This window comes from Exophiala spinifera (assembly GCF_000836115.1).
Source record: "Exophiala spinifera strain CBS 89968 unplaced genomic scaffold supercont1.5, whole genome shotgun sequence".
NCBI classification, from domain to species: Eukaryota; Fungi; Ascomycota; class Eurotiomycetes; order Chaetothyriales; family Herpotrichiellaceae; genus Exophiala; species Exophiala spinifera.
The window spans coordinates 2,403,649-2,417,954 of record NW_015622517.1 but is presented as its reverse complement, the minus strand read 5'-3'; the positions used below and the strand labels follow the sequence as shown (position 1 = coordinate 2,417,954).

At 50.8% G+C, this 14,306-nt stretch overlaps 5 protein-coding genes across 5 annotated transcripts in view; 3 read left to right on the top strand and 2 right to left on the bottom strand.

The window, feature by feature from the left end:
• Positions 1-1,964, bottom strand: part of PV08_07443 (uncharacterized protein) — a gene marked incomplete at both ends in the record, with an annotated part of 3,044 nt that extends 1,080 nt beyond the window's left edge. Inside the window, one exon of the mRNA XM_016381773.1 lies at positions 260-1,964. Coding sequence (XP_016234875.1) covers positions 260-1,964 — 1,705 coding nt within the window. The remainder of the gene's footprint in view (positions 1-259) is intronic.
• A 4,714-nt stretch (positions 1,965-6,678) lies between these two features.
• Positions 6,679-7,777, top strand: PV08_07442 (uncharacterized protein; the record flags this gene model as incomplete). Its single annotated transcript, XM_016381772.1, has 3 exons — positions 6,679-6,788; positions 6,846-6,877; positions 6,957-7,777. 3 exons carry the CDS (start codon positions 6,679-6,681, stop codon positions 7,775-7,777), a joined length of 963 nt encoding a protein of 320 aa, XP_016234874.1.
• Positions 7,778-8,790: 1,013 nt separating this feature from the next.
• On the top strand, positions 8,791-9,732 carry PV08_07441 (uncharacterized protein; the record flags this gene model as incomplete). The annotated part of the gene is made up of 1 exon (XM_016381771.1): positions 8,791-9,732. One exon carries the CDS (start codon positions 8,791-8,793, stop codon positions 9,730-9,732), a length of 942 nt encoding a protein of 313 aa, XP_016234873.1.
• Positions 9,733-10,180: 448 nt separating this feature from the next.
• Positions 10,181-13,135, bottom strand: PV08_07440 (uncharacterized protein; the record flags this gene model as incomplete). Its single annotated transcript, XM_016381770.1, has 5 exons — positions 10,181-10,531; positions 10,645-11,983; positions 12,037-12,273; positions 12,339-12,945; positions 12,994-13,135. 5 exons carry the CDS (start codon positions 13,133-13,135, stop codon positions 10,181-10,183), a joined length of 2,676 nt encoding a protein of 891 aa, XP_016234872.1.
• A 459-nt stretch (positions 13,136-13,594) lies between these two features.
• PV08_07439 (uncharacterized protein) lies at positions 13,595-14,196 on the top strand (the record flags this gene model as incomplete). The annotated part of the gene is made up of 2 exons (XM_016381769.1): positions 13,595-13,676; positions 13,730-14,196. 2 exons carry the CDS (start codon positions 13,595-13,597, stop codon positions 14,194-14,196), a joined length of 549 nt encoding a protein of 182 aa, XP_016234871.1.
• Positions 14,197-14,306: the final 110 nt, after the last annotated feature.

Sequence of the window (14,306 nt, the reverse complement as noted above, 5' to 3'; positions counted from 1 at the left end):
GAACCACCTGAAGTAGACGAGCCAGAGCCTCCTGAGCCGCCTGTGGTGGAGGACCCTGAACCTGCTGAACCACCTGTGGTAGATGATCCTGAGCCTCCTGAACCACCTGAAGTAGACGAGCCAGAGCCTCCTGAGCCGCCTGTGGTAGACGAGCCAAGTCCAGAAGTAGGTGAAGTTGATGAGCCTGAGCCCCCGCCGGTGGATGAGCCTGAGCCTTGCGTGGACGAGCCGGACTGAGACGTAGAGGCAGTCGATGAACCTTGGCCGCCACCACCACCAGTTGTCGAGGAGCCTGAGCCTTGTGTTGATGAGCCTGAACCTGATGTCGGCGCACCAGTGGACGAGCCCGAGCCTCCAGACCCAGTTGACGAGCCTGAACCTGAGGTAGAAACTCCTGTAGATGATCCTGAGCCTGTGGTTGAGCCTGAGCCGGAACCAGTTGTAGAGCCTGAGATCGGCCCTCCTGTGGATGAGCCAGACCCTCCGGAGCCAGTTGTAGAGCCTGAAACAGACCCTCCTGTTGACGAACTGGGTCCGGTCCCTGAACCGGTGGAAGAGCCCGAGCCCGAGCCAGTAGTAGACCCTGATATGGGCCCTCCTGTGGATGAGCCAGATCCTGAAGTAGTTGTCATTGAGGACGACTGGCGTGTGCTGGTGGTTGCGGTCGTTGAGCCACTGATTGGTCCGACAGATCCACTTGAACTTAAAGTGGACGAACTCCCCCGACTGGTAGATGTAGTCGCGCTTGAGGTGACTGTGATGGAAAATTGTGAGCTCCAGTCAAGCCATCCACTACTACTCCAGGCTGTGGATGTAGTGGTGCTTGTGGAGATCGAACTGGAAACGGTTGGATTCCAGTCTTGCCAGCCATGACCACCTCCGTAAGAACCAGGCCAGCCGGAACCACCATGGGGACCATGGGGACCAATGGGAAACGGCCACCATCCATGTTGGTTGCTCGGACCTGGAAGCGACTGTGTCGGAATTGGGATGCTGTTGGATAATGCTGCAGAGCTAGTTCCCCAGGACACCGGGAAAATAAACACCTTGGTAACGGTCACCTCAATGACAAAGGTTGTGGCGGCGGTAAAAGTGCCTGTAACTTTTGCATTCCAAGATTGTGATGGGATCACTTGGAACGTGGGCTTCAACGTAACCAAAGGCTGCCCATTGATGGTCGTAGTGACAACCACGGGAGGCTTTGTGACGGTGACAGGTGGTACCACCTGGGGAAAGGTCCAAGTATAAACGCCAGCTCGAGGAATAGTTCCTGTACTTGAGCAAATGGCCTCTACCGGCATAGTAGTGGATGGTTGTTCGATGATTGTTTCGAACCACTCTGTACACCCTTGAAATGGTTTGCCAGGTGCAAAAGATCCATAACGGCATTCAACAACCTGGAAGAGCTGGTACTTGCTACCATCACTGCCTAAACAGTTCTTGCACAGTCCGCTGCCCTCCCATCCGGGAATTGCTATAGGTCCAAGAGCACTGAAAGGAGCAACGGCCTGCCTAGTAACGGTCTCGAAATATGTAAGGGCATTGTCAATAGTTGCAGCATTTTTGTGACGGTTCAGCCAGCCTGGCCACATTGCCCTGTTCACAGAGGGCGCAGCCGTGACAATTGCGATAGTTTCGAGGTGTTCAGAGGCCTTGACAAATTGGCCAACATCTGTTACAAGAACATTTTGGGTTGTTGTTCCGTTCCATGCCTGCGGAATGGTGGTGGAGACGAAAGGATAGGTTGTGAAGGGATATATCGTCGAGCATTGTCCTTTCACACAAGCTGTGCTTGGTTGGCAGGTCGCAACAGGTTGATACTGAGAGGTCACAGTGATCGGCGCAACATGGAGGCCCGTTGCCTCTGGACAAGGTTGTATCGTCGCTAGTGGTTCCCCAATGACCGAGTTGGAGCTGAGCACCGTGAGAAGCGCCGTAAGAAGCGGCGTCCTCAAGAGCGTCATGACGAACCCCAGATGACCTTGAAAAGGTTGGGTCTCTGGTCCGTCAAGGGTATGAAGAAGGCACTTGTTGAATCTGAGAATTGAAGTGCAGAGTGAACCAGATTATATACTCAAAGTGTCTCTTGTACTTTCTCAGGAGGCTAAAGTTGTTGAAGAGTTGCCAATCTCCACGAAATTTGAGAGCTAGACTTCACACAAAGTGATTTTCGCCTCTCCGTCACGCACCGTACTTCTGAAATTGACCTGGCCTGTGACATCTGCGAGTGAAGAACTCCAAATTGAAGAGAAATGAGCCGCGTGCGACAGGCGACAAACGTTAGTTTCAATATCCGTGAACTCTCTTGCAAGCACAGGCATCCTCCTTTTTTCGTAAGTAAGTTATTGTAAGTCAACAATTCTCATCGAAAAAGAAGCGATTGGCACTGACACCATGAAAGCGGATGCACCAGGGAAATCAGGACTTGATAGGCTCACGTCAATCAACAACACCATTTCAGCATCTAAATTGAATGTTAGATAGTCTTCTGGAATCGCCTGGCTCTGCAGGTACCCGAACTTCTCCCTGTTTTTACCATATGTAGCTGGCGGCAGCAGCCCGACGAGTCTAGACCGCAACAGTGCAACACCAGGCACAGCGGCCGTGCTTGAGACATGTCTTTCCAGGCCAGGTGCTGCGGTGGATAGAAAGCAGTCTCTAGCCCTTGAGCTGAGGCCATAAAATGTTTTGGATCATACACCTGGTAAGCGTCAAGGAAAGGGCTTCAGGCTGGACACGCCAACTTTAGGCCCAGATGCCCAGATGCGGAGACATGATTGATTGACTAGTGTCAGGGCGAAAGGAGACTGATGGTCTGTGTTCCCTGAACTGCGTGGAAGGCCTTCACTGACAAATGTCTTCTGGAGTCATCATGAACAGAGATGGCCATTCGACGTCGACGAAAGACTTTAGGCGGAAGTGGGACGTGCTGACTAGAGAAAAGAGCTCCAATCGCCGCGAGATAGATTCGAATAAATCAACAGAGGGCATTAATGACAGGAGCAGTGGCTTTACTCATCTTCAAAGCACAAGGAGAAGGATACAGCAGAACAGAACACCTCAGGGGGGGAACTTCGATTCTCCGCAGCTTACGCAAGCTTCATCGAGCGGCGCATGGCAAGACGGTTGTGGATATTCGTATGGCGCATATACTCTAGCTGAAAGCGAGCGCCGACCGCTGGATAGCGTAAACAAGGAGCGGATGTACTGTAGGCAAGATTGGTCTGCGGCATGCCAGCGATGTCTGTGTTTCCGGCGCTAGAGGCTCTAGAGGCTCTAGGCTTGTCTCTTGGCTCTTCATCAGTTCCAAAAGTACCTCTAAGGCGAAAAATTTCTCTCAGTAGTTTGTTGTCAAGGACGTCGGCCAACACCTCATCCAAGACATCCGGCGCACAAAAGGGAGAGTCATAATATGACCGGAAGAATTGAACGAAGTAGGGGATGATTGGCGTTCTTTTAAGGTTACTACTGCCACCTCCCAACCGCCATCACGTAAGGATGCATGATTTTACGGGGAGTGGATCCGCGAGCTCGGACGTACATAATTTGTTGTACAACACAGGGCTCGGATAGCCGAAGGCATCCTCGTATAATCGTATTGGCCTCCTCCACCCGCCACCACCCCGGATGGCGGGAACTACCGGTTAATGATATAGTCACCGTGAACCTCGTGTCGGAGCCCACCGACAACAAGCTAATCCTCAAGGCATTCATGTAAACAAGCTACACCTAGTTTATCTGATGCCATTCCCGCCGTAGCAGGACTGGAAGATGAGTTTCTTCTGCTGGGTTAGAGGATGCATGCCTAGGAACCAACTCCAGAGGAATCGTGGCACATGAAGTCGCGGAAGAGTGTCAGAAGAAGCGTTGCGAGATTACACATCTTGCCCCTTGGTTTCAAGCACTTTCTGTCCCTCCCACTGAGGCATTGATACCAAATGAGGCAAGACCAGAGAACTGACGGTCAAGCTCGATCGTCAACCGCCCATGTCCTCAAGATCAGTTTCACGTATTACTTTCGCCCTAGTAATGCAAGGACCAATGTTGCGGGGGGGGTGTTGCCTGACGGGATCGGTTCTTGGAAAGCCAATAGCCGAGAATGCTCGAAAGGGTGGCCATCTTGGGATCATCCCGAGGGTTCCAGCGTAAAAACTCACTGTGCTCCGTAAACGGCCTGGTAGCAGGACACGCGGATCTAATTAAGGTTCCCATTATGCAAAATGACACGAATTAAGCAGCTGATATGTGGAGCCTTGTCTGTTCTGCCTTGCCCAATTTGATCCGCATCGCTGTGGATGTTTTCACAACTAGACAATGGCGTAAACCAGGAGCATAAATCCTGACGCTAATGCGGACTTCGTAAGTCGACCCGAGTGAGAAGTTCTCAAGACTTTACGTCAAGAACGTTGAAGAGGTCGGCCCAGGCTCATCAACTTATTCGATGTCGAGAACAACACCGAAAAGGAGTAAATAGTAGTCATGCGAATGATTAACTGCAGCGTAAGGCGTGAATAATTTCTTTGATCGTGATCAATCCGAACAGAGTGCTTGACAGTCGGTAGGCGTACTACAAACGCAGGATCCGCCTACTAGCTATCGTCATGGCCTGGGCCATTGATTTCATCTTTCGGCAGCGAGTCAATTGGGAACGGCACTCGTAGTCTCTGAGTACCATACATGTACGTAAGTACAATCTAAGCATCGCCAGCCACAATTCTAGTACGGACGTATTGTCACGGCCTGCCGCTGGGACGATGTCAGGATGTGGAAAGCCTGGATTTCAATTGACAGTACAGTTACATCTGCCTATGTGACAAGCAGAGATACCGCTTGGCCTATCTACTAATAGCTACCGCGGATCGGCGCTGTATCGTCTGCTGGTAGCTTGTTCCGTTCGGGAATGAGACTCAAAACCCCTACTAACCACAGGAGAAGTGATTTCGCTTAACTTCTAGGCACGAAGAGAAGTATACGACAGGGTAGAAGACCCCAGGAGGAAGGCTAGATTGGTATTATGCAAGGGACGCAAGTGTTTCGGAGAGGTGCTGGCGAGAGGCTGGTGGATATGCCGTACAGTTCCTTCTTGTGAACCCCATCTGCAAGCGAGCGCCGGCAACAGCATAGCGTTATAGGAGGAGCGGATGTACTTTTGAAAGACATTATGCGGCCTGCTGTCGTTTGAACTTTGCCGTATCTCTGGTGCTCGATACTCCAGGCTTTTCTCTCTAGGCTATGCATCGACGCCGGAAGAACCTCTACAACACGAAACGCTCTCGGCACTTTGTTATTGATCCTGCCAAACCCCCATTCAACACATATGGAAGGCACCTCTGAGAAAGGGACGAACAAAGGGTCAGCATGAAGCTAGGGTGGTCGGTGGCGTTCACTTAAGGTTCGTACGCACGACTTCACGAGTCGTGTTCCAGTGGATCTGCAGGCCAGGGCGCCTTTGAAGTACAGAGCAATTACAGGGCTCCTATTCAATGCTTCGCCCAACATCGCCTCGCATGCCGTGAAACGTCGGATGTCGAAGCTTATAATGTTAGCCATATGTCGGAATCCGCCGACAAGAACTTGACGTACCGTGCTTGGGAAGTTGGAGACATGATAGTGTGACAACTTTTCTTGGGCATCGTCAAGCTACAGTATAACGACCGCTCGTTTGTGTGAGTGTACAAAGGCATAGAATCCTCCTCAGTTGAGCGATTGCTGTACCCTCGCTGGCACCAGACATGTTCCGCCTTCATACCAGCCGGAGATATTCCACCATCAAGGGCGGCCGAACTTCTGTCCGCTCCCGAGTCAGAAGAGACTCTGTGCGGTGATCATGCCAGTGTAGCTTGTCCACTATTGGGCCCCTCGCTTAGAGACCCTAACGAGGAGTGCCGAAGCGACATCCTTGAGACCCCTTGCCGGCGAAACAGGCTTCCGAAGATGAGTTTGTCCTGCCACTCTTTAGCGGTGGCGTCTTCTACAGCAACCCCCAAAGAGTCGAAGCACACGGAGCCAGGAACTAGTAACAGTGTTAGCGTTGTCAGATTGCAGATTGAAGCCTACATTTCGAGCATGACCTGTAACACTTTCCGATGCCCTGATGTGGAATGCGGGAAGACCAGAAGTCTATGGTTAAACTTGGTCTCCCAAAGCCTACATTCGCAACCAATGATTCCTTACCCAGCATATTCGGATTAGTGTGTACCCTACCCCTGATTATAGGATAAGTGTTTAGGGGATGTGCTCCTACAGAGATTGATCGTTGAAACGTCAGTTACGGAAAGGAGGGCTATACCGAGAAGGTTTGACCACCTCGTGGTCCCCGGCATGCCAATGGACAGTGCTTCGCCAAGGGAGCAGCGATGAACTCTAATTTGCTTTTCACTATGCGAACTGAGGTGGTGGGCCCTGTCAGTTTTGCCCTGCTATACCTTTTCTCAATAGTTCCATGGAAGTAAGAGCACGGATCCCAGTGTCAATGCCAAATTTGTAAACCGGTTGTGGTGAGGAGTTCTTAAGTCTTCTTATTAAATACTCTTGAGGGGTTATTTGACTGCTAGTAGGTTCGTTTGATATCGAGAACTACCCTCAAAGAGAGGCCGTAGTCGTATCACACCGGTCCCTCTGGAAACTGCCGCTTGTGACACCTAGGCCAACCATTAGCTACCAAGAGGTGCATGAAAGATGTCGATCGCTACACAGTCTGCTTCCCATTGCATCAATAGCGATGAAAACGTCTCCATTGTCGCACTTTTAGCAGCCGACAGCGAGGCCAACAAAGTATCGAAGAAGAGGTTGGTTTGCGAGCTCAATTTATTGACTATTGGCCGGAATCACTCACGATGATACAGAGAATATAATAGAAATGCTCAGCGAGCATTTCGTAAGTGACCACAACAGAATGTCACGCTTCGCTTTGTCTGTGGCGAGCTCTCCCTCGTACATCCACTAATGTACACCAGGTCAACGGCGCAAAGAACATCTTCGTAACCTCGAAGCAGCACAGGCCGTATCCAACAGTATCCAAGTCGAGAACGTCAAGCGACTTCGTCGTGATTTCCAGCTCCTTTCACAGGAGAATGAATCCCTCAAAGCTGCCTATAGATCTCCAGCGTATAGATCTCCAGCAACCTCTCATATATCGACGATCTCACCATCTCCTTCGAAGGATATCCACTACGGGGCACTTTATCCGGACTATTTGGGATCGATACCCACAAATGCTTCATATACACCGGAATTCGGACCATCTACCCTTTATCCACTCACCACGACACTAGCATCGAGCGTAAGCACGATTCCCGCGAACTCGGTGCTGATGTCCCCTCATAACATTCACGACATTCGACGCAATCTATATACCATGTTTAGTCCTCTTCTCGAAATTTCAGTACCTTCAACCTCCCAAATGCACTTGGCCACTCTGGCAGCATTAAAATCAACATTGCCAAATCCCTTGAAGCCGACGTCTTTACAACTCTCAGTCCCTCACGATGTGTATATAGACTTGATCCCTTCCCCCAGTCTTAGAGATCGATTAATAATGGTTGGCCCGGCGAACGCTAGTTCTTTCCTCACAGACGCATGTACAATCGCATGCGATATCGAAGATACCGGTCAGATCATCGTATGGGGAAAAGACTGGTTGAACGAATTCTCTTGGGAATTCTGTCCCAGTTTACTTGAACGTTGGGGCGGCTTTATTCTTGGTCCTGAATGGGGGCAACGGGCAAACTTCTGGCGGAAACAAAGAAGAGCCCCAATTATACCGAGTTATGATTGACGAAATTTCGGGGCAGCACCTGTGTATGATAGTAACCAATCTCCACGCCCGATCTTAGGCTTGTATTATCCACATTTCTTTGACTGTCATTTCGTTAGCTTTCAAGGAGGGATAGAGGTACGTAAGTTACTGTTCATGCAAAGCTAGGTACATCTGGCGTAAATAATGTTGCCTTGTCGCGGTCAACTTCTGGAAAAATAGCCCCGCCATGGTAACCGGACTGCGTCCAAGATGAGGGCCTCAACATCGTCGATGAAAACTGACGTTCAATGCAGGAGGCCAATCGGCAACTGTTCCGCGCAGGTCCGCGTCATGGCCGTCCCGGGGTCTGGCGTTATTGTAAGTATCGATGGTCGGCAGAGTAATTCTTTCTTGCCGACACAGTCTTTGCGGCCGTTGTAAAAACCTTGTGGATAATGCGCGGATCTTTTTTCTCTGGCTCAGGCTCAGGACTTTCGAGAAAGAACGGGGCCCTGGTCCTCTAGAGATCCCCAGTAATTCATAGCCTGATTGCGCCTGTTCGTTGAAGATACTGGTCATTTCGCTTCCGTACTTTGATTCGTCTGCACAAGACTCAAGGCTCCCACGGACATTGCCAGATACATCTCACTAATCTAGAAACCCGAGAGTACGTATCATAGAAGTTCCATTCTGTCAATAAATGAGTTCACTAGACCCAGACCGACCTTTTGAGATCGGTGCCAAGTGTAAGTGGTTGGCGCGTAAAGAAAGGAGCTCCTATTCAACTGATCAGTAATCAAGAAACAAATACCCTTTTCGGCGTGTTTCCAACATAAGATCACTGATCGCACCTCCACATCACTAATCTAAGCGTCGTACACCTCGATGATATAATAGGTAGTGGCATGCTATATATTCCAAGGATCGGGGGAGAAATCGATAGTACTACCTCAGGTAGTTCTCGATTCAAGTCTCAGCAAACACCAGGTTGGCAGATTGACCCGGAACCAAATTATGAGATCAGCCCAACCAGTGCTCTCTCAGCGTCCAAAATGAGTATCCCTCAGAACACTACTATCCTAGATACAATCGGCAACACGCCGCTCGTTCAACTCCACCATATCAAACCTGATAATGGCGCACGCATCTTTCTGAAGATAGAAAGTCGAAATCCAACGGGCAGCATGAAAGATCGTATGGCCCTGGCCATGATTGAAGGTGCAGAGGCCGATGGCCGATTGAAACCCGGTGGAGCTGTGGTCGAATACACCGGCGGCAGCACTGGAGTATCACTTTCGCTCATCTGTTCTGTGAAAAAGCATCCTCTCCATCTCGTTTCTTCGGATGCTTTCTCGAAAGAAAAGCTTGATCACATGCGACTTCTGGGCGCCACTCTGACGCTGATTCCGAGTGACAACGGCAAGCAGACGGAGAAATTGACCAGGGACATGATTCGTGAAGCTCACAAAATCGCCGATCAGACAGGAGCGTACATCACGGCTCAAATGGAGAACAAGGACCAGCTCCGCGCCTACGAAAAGCTTGCGGAGGAAATCTGGACTCAGACAGATGGACGGCTGGACGGGTTTGTGCAGAGCGTAGGAACGGCAGCTGCAATTCGAGGGATTTCCAAAACGCTCCGCGGATACGACGGGCGAGTTCGGATTGTTGCAGCGGAGCCCGCAGAGTCTGCCGTTCTCTCCGGAGGGCCCTCGGGATCACACAAGATCGATGGTATCGGAGCAGGCTATGTGGTACCGCTCTGGGACGACAGCATTGCGGACGACATCGAGCGCGTGTCTACCGCCGATGCAAAGGCAATGGCGTTTCGTCTAGCCAGGGAAGAGGGAATATTCTGCGGAACGTCAACTGGAGCAAATGTGGTTGCCGCCTTGCGACTTGCCCAGCGCCTGGGCAAAGATGCCACAGTGGTGACCTTGATGTGCGACACGGGAATGAAGTACTTGAAGACGTTTTCGGAGGAACTGATTTAGAGCTTTAATATTGACTTTCAAGTGCCGTATCTATACTCAGATCCTACATGATTTAATAATTTAGAGTGGCGGATCCAGGGTATAAATATAGAATTATCGAAGCACGATAAATTTCCATAGACATAAACTTTCTGTGGATAGTCTAGAGATCTTAATCTCCTAAATAGATGCCCTATAGAAGAAGGTGTAAAGGGTGTAAGGCCAGATATTCATCTAGGTCTACGTAATATTATCCAGATTCCACAGTCTATATCTATCAATGTCTCTGAACATAAACAAGTAGAACCAATACCTTTTCCATGAGAAGAGACAAAAATCTCATGTTATACCTGCATGGTATCAACACATCTCAGCCTCGGCGCCTTCTGTGACTCCGATATCTCCCACTAACTCTCGTTAGCTCGACCTTGGAGGCAATAGGACGATCGTGATCTCTTCAAGATGGATTTCAGTCGTACTTGGTGCTCTGCGCGCGCAATGTGAGAGATTTCCATGTTTCGATGACGGCGTCCTTGGTAGAGTCGCTCGCCTGAATCCACGCCAGCTCTCCTTGCTGTACTCTCGACTGACGGATCGCTTTCATCCCTCGATCACCCCGGAGAGCTTCCGTGACCTCAACATCGATCCCTTTCAAAGGGTACCCTACTATCCCACTGGCTGCGGCATACCATTTGATAGGGAGGCCTAGGATCCCTTTGGCAGTACCGTGTGCGAGGCCCACCAGGCCATCATCCATCAACCCTCGCGCAGGCTGCATGACGAGACCGGTGATACCGTCACTAACGCCAAAGACAAACTCCTAGTTCCCACATTAGCTTAAGGTTTGGTTCGTTCTAAATCACCACAGGGATTGACGTCGACCAAGCTTAAGTTTCAAGTCGCAGGGAGGAAAAAACAAAAAGCCAAACGCACCTTTACCCCTTCCTTCACACCACTGCTTATGCCTGTGACCTGCCGCTGCGTCCGAACCGTGGTGTCTCCCCAGAGCCTGGGGACATTGTGCGCGCCTCTTGCCATTGCCAAAGTGAACGCGCCCGGCGCCCTGGCTGCCGCCTTGCCTATGCGCAGAGTACCCTTGACTGCGCCTTCACCGACGAACCCAGTCTTTTTGGTCGTTGACCCTTCGCGCCAGGAGTCTTGCGTGGCCTTTCGCAAGAGCGGTGCGCCTTCGTCTGCCTTGGAAGGCCCGCCGTGATTCCCTCGTTCAGCAGCATTGTGGTCACCTCCCTGAAGAATGAGTCGACTTTCCATTTCCACCATGCGAGCATTCTTGCGAGATTGGCGTATCATCTGAGTGCCAACATACGGCACACGCACCACGTCAAACAAGATTTCCCCCATTCCTCTCAGGGCGTCATAGAGCAGATCCCTCACGGCTCCAACTGCGCCGAGTACCGGCTCGTACGGCCCTAGTTGTCCGATATTGTATTCGCAAGTCTGGTTCAATTGCAAGTCTTTCCAGTCTAGAAGCTTCTCCTTGCGCAAAACAGTAGCTGCAAGCGCGGAAAGGGTAACATCAACTCCGAGCTTCCTCGAGAGGGAACCGTGGCGCCATACGGCCACTTGTCCAGCATACAGATTGCCGCCGTCGTACATCGATGGAGGCAGATTATTATGAAAGTTGGCGACGGCACCCTGCGGCCCGTCTTCGGTGCGAATACGCTCGGCGAGGTGGTCAGCACATCGAGCCATTACCGGGCTGGTGGCTGCGGTGGCAATCCTGGCCGCCAGCTTCTCGGCTGTGAGTTCGCCAAATGGAATGGGCGGAGGTCCTGCACCATAATCATGCACCATTTTGCCCCAAAATGGTTGGTCGCCAAAGAAAGGCACAATGACTGTCGGCCTTCCTGCGGCAAGGCCAGCAGCAGTAGTTCCGGCGCCGCCGTGGTGAACAACGGCGGATACTCGAGGAAATAGATAGTCGTGAGGACAGGAAGATATCAAAAGAACGTCACGAACATCGTCGTGGCTCTGTAAAGAGTGGCCCGTGGCGCCTACCCCCGCCCAGCCCCCGGAAACAATAGCTCGAACTCCAGCCTGGCGGACAGCTTCAAATATGAGAGCAGTAAGGCGCTCCGGATCGTCAACCACTATTGAGCCAAAGCCAATGTACACCGGGGCAGGTTTGGCGTCGAGGAAATCCAGAAGTGCCTGTGGTGGGGAGTACGCTTTGGCCTGTGTGCTGAACAAAAAGCCTGGTACAGTGACGTTTTGCGCCCAATCCATCGGTTTTGGAATGAGAGATGGAGACCTGGCCCAGAATCAGCAAATTTCAACATGATTTCAATCAAGTACCAAACGAACCAACAGTAAGTATGCGGGATTCCGAATCTGTGTATGAGCCCGGGCGCTTGAGAAGGATGTATGGCCTCAAGTCCTAGAGTTTCACACCTGAAGCGGTTTATGACGTCTCCTAGGCCTTGCCAGATCATTGCGTCCACAAGAAAATAAGACAGTAAGTTTACGACTTTGGCATCCAGCTTCGTTGACTTGAGGTTGGCCAGCGGGTGAGAATATTCTCTTGTCGGCGACCATGGCATCCTGTTATCAACCCGCTAAGCTTCAGAAAATGACCAAAGTTGGAGATCCAGAACCAAGGTACGTACGTAAAGACCATGTGGATTGGTATGCCCAATTTCTCTGCACAATGAATATGAGCAAAAGACGGCGGATTCGCGATGATAACATCGGCGACAAAGGGCAAAGCGTCCGACAACGCTCTTGCTCTGGTATTCGTTGACGCCGACTTCCCTGCCTCGAGCGGCTCGAAACAAGACTTCCAACATGCCGTCATCATATCTCGTACTTCATGGCGTCGTCGACGAACCTCTCCTTCAAGGACGGACCCTAGTGTTGGAAAGAGACCCGGGCTCTTCACCATGTACGCCATCATCCCTGCGGGGTTACCTCCAATGTTGAAATAGTCGAGGCCACAGCCTTGAACGTAGGCCTGGAAATCTGGATGTGTTGCTATGCGGACCCGATGGCCCTCCTTCTGGAGCGCCAGGCCCAGGGTGACAAATGGCTGGATATCACCTTGAGACCCAACGACCTGCATGACGATATTAAGTGGTGGAACGGGCTGGTTCGACTGGTAGCTCGGTAAAGTAGTCGTCCGTGTGTTTTCCGAAGCTGTTGTGAAGGAACTAGCCTCGATGCCCCTCGAGAGTTCGTCGAGGCCTTTGATCATGTCCAAGTTGAGCGTAAAGTCGCCTATAAAATAGATCAGAGATGATTTTGTCAAACCCCAACTATGCATACTCGAGAAAGATAGCTTGTGCATCACTACTTCGCGAAGGTGCTGCGTCGAAGTATCCGAATCGTAGGCAGGATCTACAGACGGATGCGATGAAGGCGATGCCTTCGACTTTTCGAAGGCCTGAACCTCCCTGAGTTTGCCCATGCCTGTAATCTTTCACAACTCAGTTCATAACGTGAGAGAGTGACGACCGCTTATGAAGAGCTTCGCTGGGTCAAATAGTGCTGGTCTCTTTTGGTGGCCTCCATCGGTAGGTACGTACGGAATGTCGTCTTTTCTGAATTTATAAAGGGGAGGACGGAAGTTGCAACGCGGCCAACAACGTGTTCTATAACATTCTCATTTCCTGATGGCTGCTGCCTGGCCCCTTGTTGCGCACGCAGACCGTCTCAAGTTACTTATGAAGTCCATCAAAGTCCGAGCACTGCGAGCAGACAGACAGAGAAGCGTTTGCGGATGGAACCCGCGGGAGTGGGTCCAAAAGTCAAATGCGTAAAACGCCCCTGAAAGGGAATGGCGCCTTCTCTAACTCCATAGTGAAGCCTCCACCATGGTCCATCAGTGGCCCCTAGGCTTACAATTCATCAGTACCTCATGTCCAGCATGACCGGCTGGTTATGGTTGGGCGATAGGCGTTTGTTGTCTGCCTTGTACAGTCGACCCTTCCAGTTCACCCAATCACCAAGTGTGATGTTTTTCTTTTTGCATCTCTTCCAGCACAGCAGGTACTATATATAGTTCAGTATCCTACAAGCTATGAAGATCCCAACACGGGTGTTTACCATGCACAGTTGACAGGCGACCAAAAAGGCAATCTTCAGCATTTATTCAACCGCGAAGATGAGCCAATGGTGCTCATTGGTTCATATGTCATCACCTCCTGTGGGCTGAATCTCCAACATCGCTGCCATCACGTAGCCTTTCTCGACCCTCCACCATCAAAAGCCACGGGCGAGCAAGCGGTTGCCCGTGTTCATCGAGTTGGACAGGCCGAGATTGTAGATGCAATTACTTTCTCTACCAACAAGACATTCAATGATCGACAATTTCTCAACAATATAAGAAAAGCAATGCCAGGTCTTTTGGCAAGTCTGAATAAGAGACTCTTTGGGAGAAACATCACCTCTGCCGCCTTTGAGGATGAGGAATTTGTTCCTGACGTTGGAGAGTGGGTCAAGTGGCAAGGAGTGATTATTCGCCATTAAGGCCGGTAGTTTCGGGGCACCCGTCGTGACGAGTGCCAATTGTTCTTCAATAGGAGAGAGCCATTCCTCAAACTTGAAACTTTAAGGGCTCACATCCTTTTCCAGAAGGT